This window comes from Denticeps clupeoides, unplaced genomic scaffold, assembly GCF_900700375.1.
Source record: "Denticeps clupeoides unplaced genomic scaffold, fDenClu1.1, whole genome shotgun sequence".
Classification (NCBI taxonomy): domain Eukaryota; kingdom Metazoa; phylum Chordata; class Actinopteri; order Clupeiformes; family Denticipitidae; genus Denticeps; species Denticeps clupeoides.
Genome location: NW_021629734.1, coordinates 78,073 through 93,659, shown reverse-complemented (window position 1 = coordinate 93,659; position 15,587 = coordinate 78,073). Strand labels below are relative to the sequence as shown.

The window sequence follows — 15,587 nt, the reverse complement described above, 5'->3', positions numbered from 1 at the left end:
TTTCTGAAGAGACTAATGATTCAATGTAGTGCGCATATTAAAAAGATTAATATAGTTTAATGCATGCGAGATATATATATATGTCAAAAGGATTAATAGAGTTTAATACATGTGGGATATATATGTCAAAAAGGTAGTAAAGGTTAATAGCATGATAACTTATATACATTTTCCAACAGGCGGTGGTGGCCAATTCAGGGGGGTCAGATGGAGAGAGAGCTGTAAATAAACAGATCTTAGACAGTCAGTTGCATCACAACATGATTTTTACCAGTGAAACATGTAGGTAACAGTCAGGTAAAATAACCAAGAAAATGCTCTTGGTCTGGGTTCAGGGAAACAAAAAAGTTCTAACCAGAACAATGTCGTCATCTCAATGCTATCATTTAAATCATGAAAAAATACAGCGTCATATTGGTCATCAAAATGCTGTGGCTGGAGCAACACAATAAAATAAAAGCCACAGTACAATATAAATGCTTTTTTTTATTTCACGCAGGCAAATCAGATGTTTTTTTTTTTTACACGGCTGCACTACAATCAACCATGAAAAAAACAATGACTTCTCAGAGGGAGCCGATGTGTGGAATGTCTGGAGCTCCACCCCACTTCACCTTTTCAGTCCAATTGGGGATGTCCTTGGTGGACATGTCCTCCTCTGTGTTCAGGTCTCTCGCCATCGGGAATGCCAAATCCTCTTCTTCTGTGTTTGCCTGCTGCAAAAGAGTGAGTTGGGTCCTCTGGGTCAAATCTTTTTTGTCTTCCTTGACCTTTGCTTCAACCTGTCTGTCCTGGACGTGGTGCAGAACGTCAGCGAGACGCACTGAAGCATCTGCCCAGCGTCTGTAGCGGGACTCAAGCCATTTTGGTGGATGTCGGTGTGAATTCTCTGATGAAATCATTCACGGCTCTGGACAGGTCTGCACCCCCTATATCTGTATTTGGGAGGTGCTCAGAAGAGTTCAGAAGATCTTCAGTTGCTCATGGTCTGCACACATACACAGGGGGGTCCATGGGGAGGGTTGAAGTTGAGGGTCCTGATTGTCCAGATGATGGTGAGCCAACTCGTAAGTGGCGCCTGAACGAGTCTTGGGAGGAGAGAATGGGTCAGCTGCTCTGATGGTGGGTTTCTCCTGTGGAGTTGAAGCAGTGACGTCATCGTGCTGTGGTGGTTTCTGTTGCTCCAGCAGGGGTCATGATGGTTTTTAGGGCGGAAGGGTCGGCCTGCGGGTCCAAGAGTTCTGCAAAAGGGGGATTGAAAGACACAAGAGCAGAGACAAACAGTGCAGCTGCTGGGAAATCTCCCTAAAATCAAATCAAAACCCAGAAAAAAGTGTACAAAATTCATGTAAAATTGCACAGTTTAGGTGTCATATATATATATTACGGCGCAGCAGCTTCACCAGCTGATCTTAAGTCAGGCTGGAAAACTCCTCTGCTGCACATGCCTCAGGAAAGTGAACATGGACGTAGTTTTCTTTTAATCCAAGCAGGTCTTGGAAGGTGATTTGTTCCAGGAACTGATATATGCCCACGCAGTTGGAGGGATCCATGCGTCCTCCATGTAGAAACTCACCACAGATGGCCACAACTTCATTCAGCTGCAGCATGTCTGCAGCCACCATCAGCTCCTGCACATTGTCCACGGTGACATCCACAGTTCCTGTGTAAATAAACTCCAACATTTTCTCCTCAGGCTGGACCCCAGATATTCTCTTCCTGACGGGCTTCGCTCATCGACCCCGGAAAAGAGTGTGGTGGAGTAGGGGCCACTGGCAGGACCAGCTTGTGAGACGCATCTTGTTCATCTGGGCCAGCAGGAGGCGCTCTTACACACATACATCAGAGGGGGAGAGAGAAGGTCTGCCCTCTCTCTCTCAGGACACATAAACCATTAGTGACACTTTTCCCATTTTTATTTCTCATATTTTACTGGTCTCATTCCCACAAGCTCACGACTTTTTTAAAATTTCTTTTCTATATTATTATAATTTTTGCGCACACAGCTTTGCTCGATTTTGCTTTTGCTAAGAAAGCTCACAGATAACGAATCTCTAATTGAATCTTGTACTAATGGATCACAATTCTCTCGTTTTACGTTTTCTTTGTTGTTGCTCTCACCTTATTATCTCACAGATCATTTCCGATCTTGTTAAAAAGGCTCACACTCACGGGGAACCCGCTCTTATCTCGCACCCTTATTTCACACTCGATCTCCAAGATCGTTTGGTTCACACGACTTTAAAGTCAGTTCTTGCCCCCCAGGTCAGAGTACTCTGTTAACAAATAAGAAAAGTGACGCCCTTCACTTGGATCAATTCAGTTGACTACAGAATAAAGCAAATATGCAATTTCCCTTATCAATTTGGTTTTGGATTTATTAATCTTCTAGATTCTTCAGTTTTAATTAAATGTTTTAAGGTGTGGTGTTTTTAGCTCAAAAAAAAAGGAAACTCCCGGCGGATTCGGCCAAGGACACTGACCGAAGTCCCAGTCACTCTGAAACTCTGAAAGGAGGTTTTGGAGATGGATCTTGGTGACCCAGGGTGATCAGCCCCTCCGGTCAGGTCCTGGCGGATTCACGTGGATCCTGTTCATGGCGCCAATTGTGGTGGGAATTGTCCCGTCTGGGGAGCTGCAAATGAAGAAAGTCAATTGAAGTTTTATTCAGCATGCGCATGGGGGGACTCGCAAGAAAAACTCCCCCCGTTAGTAAGTTCACAAGCCTAAGTGAACCTCCAATTCGCCTCTTGGATCCAGTAATTCAGGTATTAAATTGTCTTCTATGTCTCCTATGTATCAGGTTCTACGTTCTGTCTGTGTGGGAGGGGTTTTCAAGTAAGAATTTCATTGTGCTCTGTACGCTGTACAATAAACTTCAACCTCAACCTTGATTTGAAACTGATTAAAATAGTCAGAACCATGGTGGCATTCCGAGGCAGATGAACGGAGACAATGAGACGAAACTAAAGAATCACTGTGCTGCCCGGACCTCTGGAGACATGAATCTAGCTGAAGGTAAAGCCCCACGCTCTTCTACAGGGCATCTGCTCATCTGCCACTGAGATGGTGTGGGTTGGGTTCCTGGGCTCTGGTAAAGAGGCTGTGGAGTGGGTCCTGGCTCAGGGTGAAGGAGATCCCACCCTGACTGCTAAGAAGCTGGAGAAGATGATGGTTGCACTGGGGTTGCAAGAGGACACTTGCTCAGCAGATGAAGGAAAAGTTCTTCATATAGAAGGTGAGTTTCAGAGTCTGTAATGAAGACAGAAATACATCCGGTTGCTGTGATGACCACCTAGTGGGACCAAGTGGTGGTTCAAGTGGAGTCATCAGTGCACAAGCTCTCCACTAATTCATCCTACAGAAGATCACTCAGATCTTCTTACAGATGTTCCACTCTTCAGACTGACTTCCTACATGGAGAACATGGGGTCTAAAGGAAAGAAGGGAATTGGACTGAAGCAGCAAAAACCACATCAGCAGGTCAAGAGCAGAATAATATGAGAACCCACCAAAAAAAAAGCTGAGGAGCTGATTCTAGCCTTGATGGAAGATGGCTACAAGATTCCATAGGTCTCGTTGGAAGTTACTCATCCATCTGACAAAGGTGAACATGTGATTAAGAAAAATGTAGTTTGCTTTCACAGCAATATTGAACACGAGTACAGGGAAATGTCATTAATTGTCCCCTAGATGACAAGAAAGCAATCCATGACATGACAGTACGTGTAGAAACACCGTATCTGGACTCGAACGCAACTGTCTATGGTATCTACAGTGCAGCGCTAAAAACGAGTCTGTGGAAGGTCCTGTGTCCCACAGAAACAATTCGGTGAAACCCTACACCTGTAATTCAGCAGTGGAGAGAGAGAAGAGGAGACGAATAAAGAGGTGACCTGGAAAGTCGAGGCAGATCAAATCATTACAAACACGAGGTTTACATGGATCCTGTTGTGAAGGAGACGTGGATTTGTGAAAAACAAAATTGGTGGTGGATTTGTGAAAAAGCATTTACCAGAGGCCCTTATCCAGAGCGACTTACAGTCAGTAGTTACAGGGACAGTCCCCCCCTGGAGACACTCAGGGTTAAGTGTCCTGCTCAGGGACACGATGGTAGTAAGTGGGGTTTGAACCTGGATCTTCTGGTTCATAGGCGAGTGTGTTACCCCACTAGGCTACTACCACTCCAAAAAAGGGCTTCTCAAATTTGCCAGGTTATGGTTGTTTTTTTTCTTGTTCGAGTGTGACGTCACCATCTGTGTAGATCGTCCAGGTGAATTTATTTGAAATTTGAATCATGGCAACTGGGTGGGTAGACGTGACAGCCCCGCCCTGCCAGCTCCTCCTGCCCACAACCTGGTGGACGTGTGAATTGGGCCTGATATTCCTGGGGATGGATGAGAGGGCAGCATTATAGGTTGGAGATAAGTTGTGTCTGTGGCCTCCACCTCTGTTGAGTGAGAGTTGGTTGATTTGCACATACAAAAGTGTGAGGGAAGCTTTGCATGTGTAAATGTGTGTAGATCATGCATGCACGCATTAACTATAAAATCTTTACATTTGTGTTGCCTTTCAGCATGTGGACGACTGGTAAATGGTGTATAATTTCATTTGAATTCCAGAGTTGATAATTTGTTATTAAAATGTTTTGGTAGACACACGTCATCAAGATGTCACTTCGGTCAGATAGATTTCTTTTCTTTAATATTCATTAAATATAAGTTCATTTATGAATGGTTTCTTGTTCTGAGGTACAGATACTTTCCACGGAAATTATAAGTGGGCAACATAATAATGATTTTATTTCCTACATAAAACAATATATTTTTTAAATTGTCCATATAATTAAATGATATTTTTTCTAATATAACATCCATTAAACACTTCATTGTTGCTTAATGTTATAATACTATTATGACAGATTTGACATAATACAATATAATACAATTTCTTAATTAAATCATATACTTTGATATTTTTCTAAATTAAAAATGCCTGTAATGTCAAGAATGGGGGATTTAATCTACTTTAAGTGAAAGTGATGTGATTGTCATTGTGAAACACTGCAGCACAGCCGCTAGTTACCCACTAGGCCCCCGCTATCCCCGCGCTCTCCCCTGATCACACACACACACATACACACAAGACCACTCACACACACACACACAGTGTGGGGCAGCAGCGGACCCGAATCTCATGGGTTAAATGCAGACAACATTTTCATTGTGTTGCTGTGTGTTTGCTCTTTCTTGTAAGTCACATGACTTTAGAGGAGGGCAGCAGGCAGTGGGCAGCTGCAGATTGAGATCATCAGGAATAAAACCAGGAATCCAGCAGCTTCCTGACAGTCAGACAGCAGACCAGAGTCTCGGGTAAGAACCTGCTCACCTCTAGATAATCTCTAGTTCGTTTTAATAAGCATGTGTGTGCTGCTTGTGTTCTGTAGGTATTTTGGAACCCCTTTTGTCTGCTTTTAATAAAACTCTTCATAGTTGGCAGCTATGGCAGGGGAGATGAAGGGAAACCCTTTTCTGGGTTTTAGTGTTTCTCTTGATTTGTATAGAAATGTTTCAGTGATAAAGAAATGTAAATATATTTCAAATATTCTTACAATGTTTTTTATTTTCATTTGCATATGTTGGTAAAGCCAAAAAAAACATGTTGTTCTTTTACCATATTTTTCTCTTTAGAGCGATTTCATTATGCAGCTCAGAATCAGACTGGTCATATTTGTGATTGTAATTGTGAACACAGCACAGCACAATAAAAATACATCATATTACATCATATTGCCTAATTTTTAATTAACAAAGCGTCTTTGTAAGGCTAGTTGAGGGAATGTGGTTCTTCTGGACATTAAGTAATCTGATTACATGCCTTTTTCCCCATGAACAATACTCATGTTAGTCCAGGTTCTAAAAGAAATATTGTTCTGTTGATACAGCTACATGCTGATATATTAACGCTACTTTTATTATTCTGTCGTATGATGGTTTAACCTAACGGTAACTTATTCTTAACATTATCACGTGTCAGTAGAAATAATTTGGGCCTGTCAGTATGACGGACCATTTATTATTGTGCTGGGAATACGTTTTTGGCTCCCTGAGGGCACCCGCTGCCACCAACGGGGGATTAAAAAACCCGGAAAAAGACAAAAAAGGACATGTTTTAAATTGAAGGCTGCCACGCTAAGACCGTGAAATGGCCACGCCCTGTTTGCGTTTTGGACGTTAGCATCAAAACACATGCTAACATGCTAATTTTTTAACTTGGTCCAAACGTCACCAAATTTAACGTGACGCATCTTGGCCACACCCTGTTAGCATTTTTGACATTATCATGCTGGCATTAGCATGCTTACATGTTAATTTTTCAAACGTCACCAAATTTCATGTGACCGCCTGTGACCGTGACGTATGTGGGGAAGTGGTGGCCTAGCGGTTAAGGAAGCAGCCCCATAATCAAAAGGTTGCCGGTTTAAATCCCGATCCACTGAGGTGCCACTGAGCAAAGCACCATCCCCACACACTGCTCCCCGGGCGCCTGTCATGGCTGCCCACTGCTCACTCAGGGTGATGGGTTAAATACAGATGAGACATTTCACTGTGTGCACCATGTGCTGTGCTGCTGTGAATCACAAGTGACAATCACTTCACTTTTATCAGCTACTTTAATAACATCGCCTGATTTTACAGCTGACACCAGATCAGGAGGCCACCCCCACTCTTGTGACAAACGGCCGCACAGGACCATTAAAATTTCCTCTGGAATTTTTGGTTTCAGACTTTTATTGGCATGCAATATATAAAAAATGAGTACTTTATTGTGTGAGGTGTGCTATTACTTTTATAAGCGATCGGACTGGGCGTGGCCGAGCTATTAAGGCTCAAACAGGGTCATAAACCAGCAGCTTCATTAGGATGCCAATCAGCCACATTATTAAGACCGCCTGGTCCTTCGGCCACTTTATTAGGAACGCTCAGTCCCCCGGCCACTTTATTAGTGACACCTGGTCATTCAGCCACTTTATTAGGGACACCTGGTCATTCGGCCAATTTATTAGAGATGCCCGGTCCTCCGGCCACTTTATTAGGGAAGCCCAGTCCTCCGGCCACTTTATTAGTGAAGCCCGGTTATTTGGCCACTTTATTAGGGACACCCGGTCATTCGGCCACTTTATTAGGGACGCCCGGTCATTCAGCCACTTTATTAGTGACACCTGGTCATTCGGCCACTTTATTAGGGATGCCCAGTCCTCCGGCCACTTTATTAGTGAAGCCCAGTCCTCCGGCCACTTTATTAGGGACACCCGGTCATTCGGCCACTTTATCAGTGACACCTGGTCATTCGGCCACTTTATTAGGGATGCCCGGTCCTCCGGCCACTTTATTAGGGAAGCCCAGTCCTCCGGCCACTTTAGTAGTAAAGCCCGGTCATTTGGCCACTTTATTAGGGACACCCCGGTCATTCGGCCACTTTATTAGGGACTCCCGGTCATTCAGCCACTTTATCAGTGACACCTGGTCATTCGGCCACTTTATTAGGGATGCCCGGTACTCCGGCCACTTTATTAGTGAAGCCCGGTCATTTGGCCACTTTATTAGGGACACCCGGTCATTCGGCCACTTTATTAGGGACAACCGGTCATTCGGCCACTTTATTAGGGATGCCCGGTCATTCAGCCACTTTATCAGTGACACCTGGTCATTCGGCCACTTTATTAGGGATGCCCGGTCCTCCGGCCACTTTATTAGTGAAGCCCGGTCATTTGGCCACTTTATTAGGGATGCCCGGTCATTCGGCCACTTTATTAGGGACACCCGGTCATTCGGCCACTTTATTAGGGACGCCCGGTCATTCAGCCACTTTATCAGTGACACCTGGTCATTCGGCCACTTTATTAGGGATGCCCGGTACTCCGGTCACTTTATTAGGGAAGCCCAGTCCTCCGGCCACTTTATTAGTGAAGCCCAGTCCTCCGGCCACTTTATTAGGGACACCCGGTCATTCGGCCACTTTGTCAGTGACACCTGGTCATTCGGCCACTTTATTAGGGATGCCCGGTCCTCCGGCCACTTTATTAGGGAAGCCCAGTCCTCCGGCCACTTTAGTAGGAAAGCCCGGTCATTTGGCCACTTTATTAGGGACACCCGGTCATTCGGTCCACTTTATTAGGGACTCCCGGTCATTCAGCCACTTTATCAGTGACACCTGGTCATTCGGCCACTTTATTAGGGATGCCCGGTACTCCGGCCACTTTATTAGTGAAGCCCGGTCATTTGGCCACTTTATTAGGGAAGCCCAGTCCTCCGGCCACTTTAGTAGTAAAGCCCGGTCATTTGGCCACTTTATTAGGGACACCCGGTCATTCGGCCACTTTATTAGGGACTCCCGGTCATTCAGCCACTTTATCAGTGACACCTGGTCATTCGGCCACTTTATTAGGGATGCCCGGTACTCCGGCCACTTTATTAGTGAAGCCCGGTCATTTGGCCACTTTATTAGGGACACCCGGTCATTCGGCCACTTTATTAGGGATGCCCGGTCCTCCGGCCACTTTATTAGGGACACCCGGTCATTCGGCCACTTTATTAGGGACGCCCGGTCATTCAGCCACTTTATCAGTGACACCTGGTCATTCGGCCACTTTATTAGGGATGCCCGGTACTCCGGCCACTTTATTAGGGAAGCCCAGTCCTCCGGCCACTTTATTTGTGAAGCCCAGTCCTCCGGCCACTTTATTAGGGACGCCCGGTCATTCAGCCACTTTATCAGTGACACCTGGTCATTCGGCCACTTTATTAGGGATGCCCGGTCCTCCGGCCACTTTATTAGGGAAGCCCAGTCTTCCGGCCACTTTATTAGTGAAGCCCGGTCATTTGGCCACTTTATTAGGGACACCCGGTCATTCGGCCACTTTATTAGGGACGCCCGGTCATTCAGCCACTTTATCAGTGACACCTGGTCATTCGGCCACTTTATTAGGGATGCCCAGTCCTCCGGCCACTTTATTAGTGAAGCCCGGTCATTTGGCCACTTTATTAGGGACACCCGGTCATTCGGCCACTTTATTAGGGACACCCGGTCATTCGGCCACTTTATTAGGGACGCCCGGTCATTCAGCCACTTTATCAGTGACACCTGGTCATTCGGCCACTTTATTAGGGATGCCCGGTCCTCCGGCCACTTTATTAGGGAAGCCCGGTCCTCCGGCCACTTTATTAGTGAAGCCCGGTCATTTGGCCACTTTATTAGTGACACCTGGTCATTCGGCCACTTTATTAGGAACGCCGGTCCTTCGGCTCTTACAGCTGACACCAGATCTGGAGGCCACGCCCCGCTGCCGTGACCAACGCCCAGACAAGCCCATCAAAAATTCATTTGGAATGTTGGTCTCTAGTTATACCTTTATTATCTATCTTTTCTCTGGAGTTTGTTCACAGACTTTCCATTCTAGTTAATAAATTGCTCTATTATTATTTTTATAAGTTTCTTCTCTACAGGACACTCAGCTTCCATCATGGCCGCAGCTAAGGAGATGAAGCCACGTGCTGTTCCACAGGGTATCTGCTCATCTGGTCAGGGTGGAGACACTGATGAGATGGTGTGGGTTGGGTTCCTAGACTTTCTTCCTGTCATCGGCTCTGTTAAAGAGGCTGTGGAGTGGGTCCTGGCTCTGGGTGAAGGAGATCCCATGCTTGCTGCTGAGAAGCAGGAGAAGATGATGGTTGCACTGGGGCTGCAAAAGGAGACCAGTGGAAGAAGCTCTGGAAGATCATCTGGGTTCAGCTCAGCCGATGAAGGGGAACTTCTTCATGCATCACATGCATGTATGTATCACATGCATCACATGCACGCTGCAGTCCATGGTACAGGAAAGAGGGAGCGAGGTAGGGAAGGCAGGTGGTTCAGGCTCATGCTGCAAGGTCAGCAACAGCGAGGGCGGTCAGGTAGAAGATCCAAGCAAGGCGCATCCAGTCAACAAGGCGGGAATCCAAAGAGCGAAGGCCAGGAACGCAGGGGCTCTCACAGGCCACCAGACAGGCTGCCCCGCCCCTGCCTGCATTGATTGGCCAAGTACGTCCGCGCAGTCAGATGAAAACAGAGATGTGGACATTTTGTCTTGCTAATGAAATAACTGAAGGGGTGAAATTATCGTACAGTATTTGATTTTTGGAATTATTGATCGTACATCATATAAAATTAAAATTATAGTACAGTGGGGTGCAGTGGTGGTCTAGCGGTTAAGGAAGCAGCCCTGTAATCGTAAGGTTGTGGGTTCGAGTCCCGATCTGCCAAGGTGCCACTGAGGTCCCCTTGATGAACGTACTGTCCCCACACACTGCTCCCCAGGCGCCTGTCATGGTGCCCACTGCTCACTCAGGGTGATGGTTATAAATACAGAGGACACGTGTCACTGTGTCCTGCGCTGCTGTGTTTCACATTGACAATCACTCAAAAAAAATTAAAATACGATAATTATTGTACGTTTGGAAACGTTGATGCGATGGTGGATGTGAGGATGAGCGTGTTCCCCCTGCTGGCGTGGTGGGTGAATGAGAGCCGTGACAAGAAGGTGAATTTCAGTGTCTGTAAGGGGGACGTCTAGTTCTGTCCGTGTGAGACACAGATGTCTCTCATGTCTCTCACTGATCATGTGTCAGTTCAGAAATGTCTACATAGAAGAATCATCTACACAGGTTACATGTCTACATAGAAGAATCATCTACACAGGTTACATGTATCTACACAGGTTACATGTCTACATAGAAGAATCATCTACACAGGTTACATGTCTACATAGAAGAATCATCTACACAGGTTACATGTCTACATAGAAGAATCATCTACACAGGTTACATGTCTACATAGAAGAATCATCTACACAGGTTACATGTCTACATAGAAGAATCATCTACACAGGTTACATGTCTACATAGCTTCATGCTGACATCATGCACCAGACCCCCACTGATTCGTCCTACAGAAGACCACTCTGATTTCTCTTGTTCTTACAGGTGTTCCACTCATCAGCCTGACTTCTTACATCGAGAACATGGCGTCTAAAGGGAAGAAAGGATCCAGGTCTCAAGAAGCCGGTCAACAGCAGAAGAAAATGATTGAAATTAAAAACATGATAGAGGAGGCGTTTCGCCGTATAGATCCAGACTACCAAATTGACGAGCAGCTTCTTAAAGACACTGGTGTACGTTCTCGAAGAGGAGAGCATGTGATCAACAACGATGTTCTTAAATTTCACACCAAAATCCTGACAGAGAGAGGAATCCAGCGTGATGTGCAGTGTCCCCTGAAGAGAAGTATTCAGAATGATATCATGTATGAGATGGTGGCAGAGTTTGAGCCATACGAGCTGTACATCAATGTGAACGCTGTGATTTATGGATTTTATTGTGGTGTGTTAAGAATCGCTCTGTGGAAGCTGCTGGAACCAACCAGTCAGATGAAATCCAACCCCCTCCCAGCAGTTCAGAACTGGAGGATACAAATGCATAGAAGGACTGAAGAGGTGAACTGGAGAGATGAGGCCGGCCGTATCATTACTAACATGAACGTCCACCAGGCTTATGTGGATCCTTTTGCAAAAGTTAAGTGGACTGGAAATTCACATGCCAACCTGACAAAGTGTAGCGGTCATGTACCAAGACATACGTGGACCTGGTTACTTTGGGAAATTGTCAGTTTCTGTTTAGATGGGTGAGGAGGTCTTATTAAGCTCGACTAAATCATTACTCCTTCAGTATGCATGTGGAGTAATAAAGAGATAATAACTACTTTATTACTGTAAACTCAGTGCTCAGTGCTGTTTTGATGGTACCATGTCTCCTCGCATCTTTCTCGTTTTGTTTCAGGCCATCAAGAAAAAATCTTGAATCTGTTTCTGCTCTATTGGTTTCTAGTAACTACATTAAACAAAATAAATGTGGGATTTAGTGTATTTGTCTTACTCGCTTACAAAGACATAATATGTTATCATGCACAAATCTAGTGATGGTCCAGCATTTTATCTTAGCGTACATGGGTTAGCATGCAACCGTGCAAGCAAGCAAGCAGCAGGATATAGTCAACAAAAAATACGTCTCCGCCCACTCCCACGTACACAGGTGTGCAGATGTTAATAAGCACGACCTAACATTAAATAACTGGCTCCGCCCACTCCCACGTACACAGGTGTGCAGATGTTAATAAGCACGACCTAACATTAAATAACTGGCTCCGCCCACTCCCACGTACACAGGTGTGCAGATGTTAATAAGCACGACCTAACATGAAATAACTGGCTCCGCCACTCACACGTACACAGGTGTGCAGATGTTAATAAGCACGACCTAACATGAAATAACTGGCTCCGCCCACTCCCACGTACACAGGTGTGCAGATGTTAATAAGCACGACCTAACATTAAATAACTGGCTCCGCCCACTCCCACGTACACAGGTGTGCAGATGTTAATAAGCACGACTTAACATGAAATAACTGGCTCCGCCCACTCCCACGTACACAGGTGTGCAGATGTTAATAAGCACGACCTAACATTAAATAACTGGCTCCGCCCACTCCCACGTACACAGGTGTGCAGATGTTAATAAGCACGACCTAACATGAAATAACTGGCTCCGCCCACTCCCACGTACACAGGTGTGCAGATGTTAATAAGCACGACCTAACATGAAATAACTGCCTCCGCCCACTCCCACGTACACAGGTGAGCAGATGAAAGTGAACACACAGCACACGGTGACACAGTGAAATACATCCTCTGTATTTTACCATCACACAGATTTCTATATCGGCGCTGATGTTCCGGCTGAACGTGGTACAGTCCTGACTTCCCAGATGTTCTCCACTCCGATCTCTGAATCCTGGATTCGTTCTGATTCCTGCCTGATCCAGCGATCCGTGTTTCCCTGCCGACTGTAAGCGTTCTTATTAAAACTTCTTCATTAAGTGTCTTCATTTGGTCAAACATCCTCAGTGTTCACACATTACATCCCGTGACCAGAGGGAACTCATCTCAACTGTTACCACATGACATTGAGACCTGAAAGAGGAGCAGATATCCAGGTCCAGGTTCTTTCATGTTCTGTCAGGGGGAGTGACTGTGGACTTGAGGTTTTGATGGTGTAGAGGAGGGCGCAGGTTGGGGTTGAAAACCTGCAAGAACACCTGATTTGGAAGAAGAGCAGAAGAGAAAATGTTTGGAATTGCATTTTAAAGTATAATAATTGAGTATGTTTGACAAATGAGAAATATCATTATGTCATGGGGTGGTAGTATCCTGGTGGGTAAGACACTCGCTTCTTAACCAGAAGACCACAAAGTCCCAGGTTCAAAGTCCACTTGCTGTAAATGTCACAGAAACACGAGGCCAGCTGGTCTGTTTCAGAAATATGAAGCCAGCAGGGCCACCAAGGCCCTGTTTTCCTGTTCAGTGACGTTAGGAGGTGTCAAGTCTCACAACTTACAGCTTGACAGTCAAACCACTTTGTTTACGCTCCATTAGTATTTCATGCTTAACACACTATGGATTAATAATGTACGCACATGGACTTGATTAGCCAAGATGGCGGCGCGTGCACATGCAGCGGCTTCACTCTCTCCTGACCAAACAGCGTTTTCATGTTTGTCGTCCTGTAAGTCGCAGTGTTTTTGTACGTCTTCGTCACGATTATCTGCCCTTAAGCGTTCGTATAGCCGAACATTTTTGCTCGACGTTGGCAGAAACAAAGTTTTTAAGTTGAACTGAAGAGCTGAATGGACTGGGTCTGCTCCGGAGGCCTACTCAATCACCGACCCCCACTCATGCACCTCGCCCACAATGGAGGCGCCTCAAGCGGTGTGAGAGAAAGCAGAATAGGGGTAAGCGTGGAGGTATCCGAGCTAGGCTAGCGGCTAGCCCACACAAACCCGCTATCCCTTCCATCATTCCGGCCAACGTTCGCTCATTAGAAAACAAACTGGACTACATCCGACTACTACGTTCATCTCAAAGGAACGTAAAGGACTGTTGTGTTTTTGTGTTCACGGAAACATGGCTCAGCGACAGTGTCCCGGACCAGCTGACATGCTATCGTGCCGACAGGGTTGTAGTCACGGGGGGTAAGACCCGCGGTGCTGTTGTAGTCTGTAAATACTGCTCACCAGTGCTGGAAGTTATGGTTATTAAGTGCCGGCCGTTCTACCTACCGAGGGAATATACAGCCATACTGCTGTGTGCGGTGTACATCCCTCCCACCTCCAACAACAACAGGAGCGAGGCACTACACCATCCCTCCCACCTCCAACAACAACAGGAGCGAGGCACTACACCATCCCTCCCACCTCCAACAACAACAGGAGCGAGGCACTACACCATCCCTCCCACCTCCAACAACAACAGGAGCGAGGCACTACACCATCCCTCCCACCTCCAACAACAACAGGAGCGAGGCACTACACCATCCCTCCCACCTCCAACAACAACAGGAGCGAGGCACTACACCATCCCTCCCATCTCCAACAACAACAGGAGCGAGGCACTACACCATCCCTCCCACCTCCAACAACAACAGGAGCGAGGCACTACACCATCCCTCCCACCTCCAACAACAACAGGAGCGAGGCACTACACCATCCCTCCCACCTCCAACAATAACAGGAGCGAGGCACTACACCATCCCTCCCACCTCCAACAACAACAGGAGCGAGGCACTACACCATCCCCTCCCACCTCCAACAACAACAGGAGCGAGGCACTACACCATCCCTCCCACCTCCAACAACAACAGGAGCGAGGCACTACACCATCCCTCCCATCTCCAACAACAACAGGAGTGAGGCACTACACCATCCCTCCCACCTCCAACAACAACAGGAGCGAGGCACTACACCATCCCTCCCTTCTCCAACAAGAACAGGAGCGAGGCACTACACCATCCCTCCCACCTCCAACAATAACAGGAGCGAGGCACTACACCATCCCTCCCAGCTCCAACAACAACAGGAGCGAGGCACTACACCATCCCTCCCTTCTCCAACAAGAACAGGAGCGAGGCACTACACCATCCCTCCCACCTCCAACAATAACAGGAGCGAGGCACTACACCATCCCTCCCAGCTCCAACAACAACAGGAGCGAGGCACTACACCATCCCTCCCACCTCCAACAATAACAGGAGCGAGACACTACACCATCCCTCCCACCTCCAACAACAACAGCGAGGCACTACACCATCCCTCCCACCTTCAACAATAACAGGAGCGAGGCACTACACCATCCCTCCCACCTTCAACAAGAACAGGAGCGAGGCACTACACCATCCCTCCCACCTCCAACAACAACAGGAGCGAGGCACTACACCATCCCTCCCACCTCCAACAACAACAGGAGCGAGGCACTACACCATCCCTCCCACCTCCAACAATAACAGGAGCGAGGCACTACACCATCCCTCCCACCTCCAACAACAACAGGAGCGAGGCACTACACCATCCCTCCCACCTCCAACAACAACAGGAGCGAGGCACTACACCATCCCTCCCATCTCCAACAACAACAGGAGTGAGGCACTACACCATCCCTCCCA

General features: G+C 46.7%; 1 protein-coding gene across 2 annotated transcripts; it reads left to right on the top strand.

Moving 5' to 3' along the window:
• Positions 1 to 5,303: 5,303 nt before the first annotated feature.
• On the top strand, positions 5,304 to 12,251 carry LOC114773119 (uncharacterized). 2 transcript variants are annotated; one of them, XM_028965646.1, is made up of 4 exons: positions 5,304 to 5,372; positions 9,493 to 9,833; positions 11,022 to 11,340; positions 11,428 to 12,251. In XM_028965646.1, the coding sequence occupies exons 2-4, from the start codon at positions 9,524 to 9,526 to the stop codon at positions 11,720 to 11,722; spliced, it is 924 nt and encodes a 307-aa protein (XP_028821479.1). In that variant the 5' UTR covers positions 5,304 to 5,372; positions 9,493 to 9,523; the 3' UTR covers positions 11,723 to 12,251. The 2 variants fall into 2 exon arrangements, with proteins under 2 accessions (XP_028821479.1, XP_028821478.1); XM_028965645.1 differs by having other exon boundaries at positions 11,022 to 12,247.
• Positions 12,252 to 15,587: the final 3,336 nt, after the last annotated feature.